Source organism: Danio aesculapii, chromosome 1 (genome assembly GCF_903798145.1).
Source record: "Danio aesculapii chromosome 1, fDanAes4.1, whole genome shotgun sequence".
In the NCBI taxonomy this organism is placed as follows: domain Eukaryota; kingdom Metazoa; phylum Chordata; class Actinopteri; order Cypriniformes; family Danionidae; genus Danio; species Danio aesculapii.
The window spans coordinates 50,197,013-50,209,329 of NC_079435.1; the positions used below are offsets into that span (position 1 = coordinate 50,197,013).

The 12,317-nt window shown below is 34.8% G+C and overlaps 1 protein-coding gene across 1 annotated transcript in view; it reads left to right on the plus strand.

Annotated features, from left to right (window-relative positions):
* LOC130221265 (dystrophin-like) overlaps positions 1-12,317 on the plus strand; it is a 60,540-nt gene that overhangs the window by 30,899 nt on the left and 17,324 nt on the right. The window contains 11 exon segments of the mRNA XM_056453672.1: positions 3,575-3,727; positions 3,839-4,000; positions 5,459-5,569; positions 5,658-5,831; positions 6,344-6,499; positions 8,131-8,227; positions 8,230-8,300; positions 10,709-10,786; positions 10,788-10,829; positions 10,831-10,851; positions 10,853-10,891. Of these exon segments, the coding sequence (XP_056309647.1) occupies positions 3,575-3,727; positions 3,839-4,000; positions 5,459-5,569; positions 5,658-5,831; positions 6,344-6,499; positions 8,131-8,227; positions 8,230-8,300; positions 10,709-10,786; positions 10,788-10,829; positions 10,831-10,851; positions 10,853-10,891 (1,104 nt within the window).

The window sequence follows — 12,317 nt, forward strand, 5'->3', positions numbered from 1 at the left end:
ACAAGAGCAGAAACTGGCATCTTCTATGCACAAATTTCTCAGTCAGTCCTTGGCTACAACTAGAGCATTTAAAGCTTGAGACACACCAAGTCAGTTCAAATAACTGGTAGCTACAAAAACTGACTGGTGACACTTCACGTTGTCTTCATCTGGACCAAAAAACTTTGCATGTCTCGTCTTAAAAGGAACAGTTCACCCAAAAATTAAAAAAATTCTGTTATAATTTACTTGTTTTGTGAGTTTACTTGACCTGTGTGAGTTTCTTTCTTCTGTTAAACACAAAAGAAGATATTCTGAAGAATGCTGAAAACCTGTAACCATTGACTTCCATAAGAGTTTACAAGTATTCAGCTTTCTTTAAAATATCTTCTTTTGTGTTTAACAGAAGAAGGAAACTCATAAAGGTTTGGAACCACTTGAGGGTGAGTAAACTGAGTAAATTTTGATTATTTGGTGAACTATTCCTTTAAAGCTTGCAGACGTTACTCGTGGGCACCAATTTAAAAGCATAGGCTCCCATTATGCAAATATGTTACAAATGTGCGTAGGTTTTTGGAAGTAAAGCTGAAATTATTACTGACAACTAGTTTCAGGCTGTTCAAAATTGTTTCTCATTGGTGATATAATAACACTATGCGTTAAAGCATATGGGAAAGTATAAGCACAGAGGTTTAGAACGAGATGAGGCCAGTGAACGATGACACGGTTTTCATTTTAGGGAAGAGTTTGACTTCGAAAGGTCACATTGTCCCGTAGGAAAATTTTATTGTTTAGAGGTTACTTTTTCATATTGCAGGAGACCGACTTTAAATGCCATTCTTATTGGTGTTTACACTCTGTCTCCGATACTTGTCGGATGATTATTGAGATCTCCTCTAAGATGTTTTTGCAAACTGCTGAGGGTTTGTTAGTTCTTCATACAGTAAGAGAAGAAAGATCACATCAAAGGTCAATGTTTAATTGCAATATATACAGTTGAAGTCAGAATTATTAGCCCTCCTGAATTATTAGCCCTCCCGGTTATTTTTTTCCCCCAATTTCTGTTTAACGGAGAGAGGATTTTTTTTTCAACACATTTCTAAACATAATGGCTTCAATATCTCATTTCTAATTGCTGATGTATTTTATCTTTGCCATGAAGACAGTAATTAATATACTAGATATTATTCAAGACACTTATACAGCTTAAAGTGACATTTGAAGGCTTAATTAATTAGAAGGCTAGGTTAATTAGGTTAACTAGGCTGGTTAGGGTAATTAGGCAAGTTATTGTATAATGATGGTTTGTTCTGTAGACAATCTAAAAAATAAATAGCTTAAAGGGGCTAATAATTTTGACCTTAAAATGGTTTTTAAAAAATGAAAAGCTGCTTTTATTCCAGCCGAAATAAAACAAATAAGACTTTCTCCAGAAGAAAAAATATTATCAGACATACTGTGAAAATTTCCTTGCTCTGTTAAACAACATTTGGGAAATATTTAAAAATAATAATAATAAATTCAAAGGGGGGCTAATAATTCTGACTTCAACTCTATATAAAAAAACACAATCTTTTATTGGGAGCTGTTTTGAAGCAATATTATTGAGCTCTGTACATGTCTTTTACATGTAAATTAACAAGTTCTAATGTCACATATACAGTTAAAGTCAGAATTATTAGTCCTCCTTTGAACTTATCATTTCTGTGTAACACAGAACAGATCTGTTTCTACACATTTCTAAACATTCAAGTATTTGAAGCACATTATCAGAAATTGTTTACAATAACTTACTCAATCCATTTTTGCCAATACCTGTTGCACTTTTTTGAATCAAGTCATAGGTTAAAAGTGAGTTTCTCCATACAGCATACTTGTCAACACTGGAATGTGAAAATTAGGGATATGCCCACCATACATGCATTAAATAACAGAGGTGTCACTTTAAAATTGCACACATCTAATGTTATAATAAAAGCATTCGATTGCTTTCCTTACTGTTTATGCTCATTTAGGACAGAATTAGTTGTGTTTAAAAAAAAAAAAAAAACACCAAGATCGACATCTTCAGATGTTATTATTATTAATTATGTGTATATGTCTGTTCAAACACGCACCCAAAACCCAGACTTTCGCTCCGCTTCAAATCGCGTGTACAGAATCTGTTTGGGAAACGGCATCTATTTATCACTATGGATCGCGTCTGACAGTCACGCACAGCTATGTTTTGAGACTGATACTGTTTTGAGGATTGCATAGGAGGTGCGACGGCACCTGTAATGAAAAGGAAGGGAATTGCGCTGTTTTTATACTACATTACATTCACACACATACACTACAGACAATTTAGCCTACCCAATTCACCTATACCACATGTCTTTGGAGTGTGGGAGAAACCCTCGCAATCACGGGGAGAACATGCAAACTCCGCACAGAAATGCCAACTGACCCAGCCAAGGCTCAAACCAGCAACCTTCTTGCTGTGAGACAATCGTGTTACCCACTGCGCCATCGTGATCCCCCGACTAAAGTCATAATTGAACTGAACAGAAATGGAATTAAGACATGTGGAGTATGCCAATTTTAGTCGCATTATTGATGCACTACAGACATGTAAACACCGCAGTCAAACTTTTACCATTGTGTAGGATTTTCACAGCATTTTGCGACAGGATATTCCATACACACACGGTTTGACACTATTCTCTGCACCTACCGAGGCAGTGAAGGACCACAGACACCTGCATCGCGGCATGCGGTATCAAATTCCATTAAAACAACACTCTTCCAACAGTTCATACTTCCAATATCTTGTTTGTTACATGGGGGACATGCATGAAATGTTCCTGAATGAAAGTGAAAATGCCAAACTGCAGTTAAAGTCAACAAATTAAAAATGAAACACCCAAAATTACATGAAACTCAGAAGCAAATGTGGATAGTGTGGTGACTCGATGTTAATTCAAGTATGTGCTATAACATGTAAAACAAGATTATGAAAGGAACATTCAAAAAGCAACTCATGTAAACACCTTAATCCTATTATCGTCTTCGAGATTCAGATTAAAGCAAATAATTTGATTACTGATGTCCATGTAAACGTAGTCATTATTCAGTACATCATCCTCTGTGATCAACAGTAGAAACTCAAAACAGGCTTGAGACCAGGGGAGGATCAGTAAACAATGACATAACTTTCATTTTTTAAATATTCCTTTCAGTAAATCGTGAGCAAAAATCTACACTAAAGGTTTATCTTAGTTCTTGATTATGATGTAGTCATTAATAAACATCAGAAATTGCATCAGAAGTTACATAATTCAAGTATTACCTTTATTACCTATGAGGTTCTTGAACAATGAGGACTATCACTGAGCAAAATCCATTTCTACTTAGAAGAAAATTTTACATACTAAACAGATCTCATTTATGATTTTTCCCCTTCCTACAAGCGAAAACACGCACTGATGATGATAAAATAACCATACTGACAATCGAATCTCGCATCATCAAATCTGAAAGCATCTTTAATTTGTTTAGTTTTTTCACTGAAACTAACTCATTGATATTAAAGCACTTTCTCATCCTCGTCCAGTCTTTAGACACCATGATTAGAGAGCATCCTGAATACAACCGTAACCAGATCCGCGAATTAGCGCAGACCCTGATGGATGGCCGAGTTTTGGATGAGCTCATCCACAAGAAGGTGGAGGACTACAACACACGCTGGGATGAACTGATGCAAAGGGTAGGAGCTTCAGACAAGTGGGCCAGAGCGCTGCAGCTCGGTCTAAGTGTATTCATTGGATTTTTTCCTCAGGTTTTGATTTTTCTTTCCGCTTTCTTATGTCAATAACAGGCTTTACAAAGGCGCCAGCAGCTGGAGAAGAGCTTGCATTGGGCCCAGGAGAACGACAAAATGCTGCGTCTCATTCAGGACTCTCTGAACACCACTGACCGACATCTGACCGCTTACATAGCAGATGGTATAGACGCTGCGCAGATACCACAGGAAGCACAGGTGATCATATAATGTCTGACGGAGGGGACATGTAAACTTCTGTCAGGCTGTTTGTCTGTCTGTATTTACAGAGTACTTTTACAGAGTGTTTTTAATTATTATAATTATATCTTTTTTGTAAAAATCTGTGTATACTGTTTAACTCGCATGTATTATTTGTAAGTGCTGTATTTATGAGCCTTTATTTATCTATTTGTTTGTTTGTTTTTATTTTTATTTATTCTCATTTTTGTTTAGTGAATTGTTAAATGCAGTTTGCGCCACTTACATCAGTTTGTTTGTAAGTTTTTCAAACTGCTTTGTAGTACATACTCAGATTAATGAATCAGTTTGTGTTTTGCTTTTTTCATGATTGATTATTCAATAATTAATTAAATAATTAATTGATTAATTCAATTGTTCATTCTTTAGACCACCACATAGAAATCTTTTAACAACTTTATTTTAATGAAAGTTGCATGGGTGTTACAACACTTGCGTTGGTTGGTTGGTTCGTGGGTACATTTGTTGGTTGGTTCATTGGTAAGTTTGTTGGTACGTTTGGTGGTTCATTTGTTGGTACGTTTCGTTCGTTGGTTAGTTCGTTGGTTTGTTCGTTGGTACATTCGTTGGTTTGTTTGTTGGTACATTTGTTGGTTTGTTCGTTGGTACATTTGTTGGTTTGTTTGTTAGTACATTCGTTGGTTCATGCGTTTGGTACATTCATTGGTTTGTTCGTTGGTACGTTGGTTGGTTGGTTGGTTGGTTGGTTAGTTAGTACATTCATTGGTTCATTTGTTGGTTTGTTTGTTAGTACATTCGTTGGTTCGTTCGTTGGTACATTCGTTGGTTCGTTCGTTGGTACATTCGTTGGTGTGTTTGTTGGTACGTTTGTTGATTTTGTTCGTTGATACATTCACTGGTTCGTTCATTGGTAAGTTCGTTGGTACGTTTGTTGGTTTGTTCATTGGTACGTTCATTGTTTTTTTCGTTGGTACATTGGTTGGTTCCTTCTTTCCTTCCTTCCTTCATTCATTTGTTCACGTGTTTGTAATTCTTTAGACCACTACATAAAAATCTTTTAACAACTTTATTTGAATGAATTTTGCATGGGTTTTGCAACACTTGCTTTCGTTGTTACATTCGTTGGTTTGTTCGTTGCTACGTTTATTGGTATGTTTGTGGGTACGTTCATTGGTTCGTTCATTGGTATGTTCATTGGTTTGCTTGTTGGTTTATTGGTTTGTCCTTTGGTTGGTTGGTTCCTTCCTTCATTCATTCATTTGTTGAAGTGCGTGTTTGTTTGTTTTTTTTCTTTTGGTTTGTCCTTTTTTGTTCGGTTGGGGGGGGGGGTTTACTCACTCAAATGCTTATTCAGTTACCTATTTATTTGTTACTTGATTGCATATTCATGTTATTTTTCAATCAGAACAATTGTAAGGATTTCAGTGACCCCCTTATCATTGTATGATTTAACAGAAAATTCAGACTGAGTTAAACAGCCATGAGGGGACACTGGATGACATGAAGAAAAAGGCTATGGAAGTTGACGCCTCAGAGAAAGTGATTGGAGAGATCGATGCAACATTAGTAAGACTCCTAAATCAAATCATCGTTGCATGGTTTTTCTGCACAAAGAAGTGAAATAAATGCCTGTTAACAAATGTGTCTGTTTAAGGATAAACTTTTGCAAGTAAAGGGTAAGTTCCGGCTATTCCAAAAGCCAGCGAACTTTGACCAGCGGCTGAGGGAGTGCGAGCGAGTGCTGGAGGAGGTGAAAGTGAAGCTGGGAGTGCTAAGTATTCGCAGTGTGGAGCAGGAAGTGGTGCAGTCACAGCTGGAGCAGTGCATGGTGGGTACTGTTTTGATTCCATTTGTGTGCAGTCAAAATTATTAGCCCTTCTGTGAATAATGTTTTTCTTTTTCAAATATTTTTCATATGATGTTTAACAGGGCAAAAAAAAAATCAAAGTATTTCCTATAATATTTTTTCTTGAAAAGAAAAGTTGTTTTATTTCGGCTGGAATAAAAACAGTTTTTAGGTTTTTTTTAAAACCGGTTGAAGGTCAATATTATTAGCCCCTTAAGCAATTTTTTTTAATTGTCTATAGAACAAACTGTAATGTTTAGAAATGTGTCTGTTAAACAGAAATTGGGGAAAAGTTTGCAAGGGGACTAACAATTCAGGAGGGCTACTAATTCTGACTTACACTGTATAGTATGTATAGTATAGGTCTATCCACCCCATCTGCATCCATGAGCTGCAGATCTATCTTTAGGAGATATTCCAATTAAAGTTGTATCAAGTTTTATTAACAGACTGCCGCATCACATTTTAAACCATTCTCAATTTGCCCCGTGCAGAAGTTTTATAAGAACCTGAGTGAAGTGAAGTCTGAGGTCGAGATGGTGATAAAGACGGGGAGGCAGATTGTGCAGAAGCAGCAGACGGAGCAACCCAAGGAGTTAGACGACAGGCTGACGGCCCTCAAATTCGCTTACAATGATTTGGGTTCACAGGTATGAGAATGCAATGCTTGGGTGTAAAACGTGCATCAGTTTTATTCATTTTCTCATTGTAATGTATGATTACTTTACTTTTTAGAGCAGTAAGAATTCCTTCAAAAACATAAAATGACACAAAAATCAGTAACTTGTAGGAAAAATAATTCACACCACAGTTTATTATTTATTTACTTACTTATATATAAAAATAATACAAATTATTTTATAAAAATAATTTCAAGTGTTAAAAAACTCCAAATTTCAAATGAAGCTGTTCTTTTAAACTGTTTATAAAAGAATCCTGAAATATTCTGAGGTTTCCTCATATTCATTTTATTTTATTTGATTGATTGATTGATTGATTGGTTGATGATGATTGTATTTGATTGATTGAATGAACTATTAATTGATCAATGAGTAATTGATTGATTAATTGACCAAATTATTGATTGATTAATTTGTTGATTGATTGATTGATTGATTGATTGATTGCATTTGACTGATTGATTGGTTGACTGAATAGCTAATTGATTGACTGATTGATTAATAGATTTATTGATTGCATTTGATTAATTGATAGATTGATTAAAGAAACGAATGACTAATTGATTGACAATGATTGATTTATTGCATTTGATTGATTGACCAAATGATTGATTGATTGACTGCCTTTGACTCATTGATTGGTTGACTGAATGATTGATTGATTGATTGATTGATTGATTGATTGACTCATTGATTGATTGATTGCATCGATTAATTGATTTTTATGAATGACTAATTGATTGATTGATTGATTGATTGATTTGATTGATTGATTGATTTGATTGATTGATTGATTGATTGATTTATTTATTGACTGCATTTGACTGATTGATTGGTAGACTGCATAGTTGATTGATGGATTGATTGATTGATTGATTGATTGACTGATTTGATTTGATTGCATTAATTGATTGAGTGAATGATTGATTGATTGATTGATTGATTGATTGATTGATTGATTGATTGATTGATTGATTGATTGATTGATTGATTGATTGATTGATTGATTGGCCGAATGAATGACTGGTTGATTGCATTTTACTGATTGATGGATTGACCAAATTACTGATTGATTGATTGATTGATTGATTGATTGATTGATTGATTGATTGATTGATTGATTGATTGATTGATTGATTGATTGACTGATTGACCAAGTGATTGATTAATTGATCGATTGATTGATCAATTGCAGTAAATTCATTTAATGATTGATTGATTGTCTGAAAGATTGATTTATTGATTGATTTATTGACTAACATAATTATTTATTGTAATTTGATTGATTAATTCATTCATTCATTCATTTTTCAATTCTACTATGTTGAATTAATGGAAATAGATGGGTTCAATAAAACCATATGCAATAAATTAGCAACCTCAGAGCTCACAACAGGTCTTTCATTAAAGCCTTATTTGTTATTGTTAAAATAGGTTCCCTATGGAGAAAAAGAATGGGGCTTTTACTTCCTAAACCCAACTGCTGTGCTCTGTTGAAGGAGTTGCCATTCATTTCGAACACTTTTTGTTAGACCTTTTTGATTGATTGATTGATTGATTGATTGATTGATTGATCAAACATCATTTTTTTCTTTGTGCAGGTAACAGAAGGAAAGCAGGAACTGGAGAAGATTTTAAAGTTACTGAGGAAGTTCAGGAAGGAGGTGAACAGTCTGACCGAATGGCTGGCCACTACTGATGGGAACTGACACGCCGCTCATCGGTGGAGGGAATGCCAAGTGATTTGGATGCAGAGTTGGCTTGGGCAAAGGTGAATCAATTGTCAACAGTTTACATTTCAGCAGCTTTGTATAAGTCTAAAACTATTTGCAGTCATTAAAGGAATAGTTATCCCATAAAGTTATAGTTTTGCTATCATTTGCTAACCTTAGTGCTCTAAATTTCTTTTCTTCAACTTTCTGAAATTCTATTTCATATATGATTTGTTTGGATGAACTATTTCCTTCTAAAATGGTGTCAAAGCACACCTAAATGTAAGAAAAGTGATTAGCTTACTTAAAAAATTTAGTGATTAGTTGACTATTTAAAAGTGAGTTCCAAGTCACAATGGGTTTACTCAATTTTTTAAGTAAAATCAACTTTTAAACAACAGGTTTACTCACTTCTTTAGATAAAGTAACTAATCTTTTTTTGCAGTGTACAGTAACAGAGCTGGTTTCATTTCAGCAGCTTAACTCTAAAGCAATTTGCCAGCCATCGAAGGAATAGTTATCTCATTAAATGATAGTTTTACTATCATTTATTTACTTAAATGCTCTTACAACTTTCTTTTCTTCAACTTCTTGCCATTCTATTCCATACACATATTGTTTGTATCAACTTTTGTTAATATGATTTTTTACACTGACTGTAAAAAATATGGATGACGCGACAGTGCCTTTTCCCATTGAATGCTTTGAGTGCAAAACGCCTCATGACGAGCACAAACTGTTGCAAGAGACTGCTAAAATTGGAGCCTGGGCATGCGCCGAAGGACTGCATGATAGAGCCAGGGGCGGAGCCGCGGAATCAAGCTTCCAACCAAAGGCTTTTACGTCAAATCAACCGCGTACAAGCCAAAATTACAGCAAGATTTCTAAATATCAACAGGATATTTACACACCCCATTCCTGCACTAAATAAAACAATCATTATCAGTTTTTACAATAAACTTAGCAGTATTAATACATCAACTGATGTCTATTAGCTGCTGCAACATTGCTGGTCACTTGATTGACAATAAACTCAATAACATGCCGAAACTCAAAATGTCAGAGACGTCCTTTAAATCAAGTTCAAATAACGTTACAGGAGATCAATGTGGAGATCGGCTAACATTTGTTTTGTCTGCCTAATTATTATTTCAGACCCGTAAAGAGAATTACTTGTTAGAGAATGATCACCTGTATTTTCCCCGTCATGGCAAGGCGTGTATCAGCAAACTAATAATAAAGCCCAATAAAACCATCACTTTACACTTCCATCTCCTCCCGAAGCTCCAACGGTCTGCTTTGAAAAAATGTCAATCACAACCATCAATCAGGATGACATGCCACTGGCTAAAAACATACTATTTACAAAAATGAAGATCTGCACCTATATCAGCACGATAACCAGTGCCTTAATTAATTGACCAGAACCATCTTTTGGGAAATTTTATTGCAAGAGTAATAAATTTTTTATTTGTGCTCAAGTCTCATTGGTTAACATGGGGGAGGCGGGCTTTATGACTTGTACTGCAGCCAGCCCCCAGGGGGCAATCTAACGTACTATTGTCACTCAAAAGCAGGCGTGTGGCACACTTGGTATCGACCATTCCTTCCATTGCAAATTGGTAGATTTACTAGTAATGTAGAGTAATATAACTGCTTTCATTTCAGCAGCTTTAAGAGTAAATAGTTACCCCATATTACAACAGTCCTTTACCCCATTAAACAATGGTCAGTATCATTTACTGACCATTTATGTTCTTTTCTTCAACTTTTTGACATTCTATTTCATACATGAATTGTTTGTATCAACCATTCCTTCAAAAATGGTGTTAAACCACACCTGAATTGGTCGTTTAATAACAACGTTAAAGAGTTTTAACGTTATTATTCATTATTCACCCTTCACTTGTGTCAAACCTTTATGAGTTTTTTCTTTTGTAAAACACAGAGGAAGATATTTGAAAAAATGTTGAAAACCTGTAACCATTGACTTACAAGGTATTTTTTTGTCAACTTTATTTTGATGGTCCGTTTGTTGAATTTAAGTTACATTAAATCTACATCTTACATTACATCCACAACTAATTCTCAGTAGATTATAGTTGACTGTTAGGTTGGGGTTACGGTTAGAGTAAGTTGACATGTACCTGCAAAGTATCTTATAGTCAGTGAAATGTCTGTTGAAGGAGCCGTATCAGCAGAGAATTAAGCAGACAGTCCACTAATACTCAATGGACCATCAAAATAAAGTGTTACATATTTTTTTCCTGCTATTAAGGTAAATGGTTAGAGGTTTCTTCTTCAAAATTTCTTCTACAGTGTTCAATAGAAAAAACAGGAAACTCATAAATGTTTGAAATCACTTGAAGGTGAGTAAATAATGAGTAAATTTACATTTTTGGGTGACTATCCACAGGGAAAACCTTAAAACAGCCTTTTTAAACATGATTTTTGTTTTCCTTCCCAGGCGGCGCAGGAAGACACTGAGCGTCATAAGCCACAGTTGAAACTGGTGAGGGAGTTGGCAGAGACCCTGAAGGGTTTACCTTCATAGCCAAGAGAACCTGATTGATGACAAGGTCAGTTTGGCTGAACTGCAACTGGATCGCGGGTGACGTCACGGAGCGAACAGTGGCTCAAACTCCTGCTGGTGAGCAACAACCGCTTCGTAGCAACAGTCTGACCCTGCTCTGAGTCATTTCATTGTAGGCAAAATATTTCTTGAGCTAAATGTGCCCTACAAGGCTAAATTCATTTCCTTTCAATTTCGCATCTCCATATTGTTCTTTTAAATCCAGATGGCCATTTCTGGAGGCGGCAATAATGTTATGAAACTTTAAAGCACATTTATCTCCTGCTCTTCTTTATTACCTTTTCTACTGCTCGCCGTTTCCACATCATTTATCTCATCTTTTATCTTTCTGACTATGTTTTCTACTTATTCTGCTTTGTAATTAACTGTAAATATCTTGGGGACAATATGTCAAGAGATGAGGCTTAGCCTTAAAGGTGAAATGAAAGGATTAAAGGAAAGTTTCATTCTATTAATGTTTTCTAACTTATATGATCTTCACCTTATTTATATCCATATAGCACAAAGGAAAATGTTTCATCATTATTTCATATTTTCAAATTTTTGCATGCAGTTGAAGAAAGACTAGCGTTTTACAGTGTCTATCAGAGTTTACTAGTACTATATGTAAATATGGCAATAAATATTGAAAAAAAAAACACTTATTCCAGGGCTGCACAATATATTGTTTCAGCATCGATATCGCAATGTAACCAATAGTCACATCACAGGATATGCAATGTTGAGTAAATCTATATATTATAATATTATAAATTTATAAGTTATCAATTTCATGTGTCTTGAGATCTGGGACTGACTGTATAATGATTTTAAAAGCTTTCACGACAAACAATGATTAATTTTTTGAATTATTTAATTCCTAAACCTGGAAACTGTTAGACTCAGAAAATGATACAAAATTGTTTATTTTAATTGGATCTTGTATTTTTTGCATTGATCTATGCTATTAGGTGGTTGATTATATTTGAGTCAGATGCTCTTCTCATCTCAATAATGATTAATGCTTTCCAAATAGAGACATTCAAGTCATCTGCTGAAATGATAATCATATCACAATCTATATTGCAGAATAAACAAATATCGCCATGATTGTTTTTTTCCAATATCTATGCTGCTCTAAGATTTATGCAATTTTTTTATTTGGTAGTCAGTCAGTATTTATATTGTCCTGTTGTCTTTTTTGCACATGATATTGTTCTCATCTGATGTTTCAAAGAAACCCTATTAATAGGTGATAAAATAAAAAAATATATATATTTTACTCAACACATAAATTCACCGGCCACTTTATTAGGTACACCTGTCCAACTGCTCGTTAATGCAAATTTGTAATCACGGCTGGTTTCAGTATTTGCTGATCTGCTGGGATTTTCAATCACAACCATTTCTAGAGATTACAGAGAATGGTCTGAAAAAGAGATATTTGTGAGTGGCAGTTCTGTGGGTGCAAATGCCTTGTTGATGACAGAGGACAGAGGAAAAT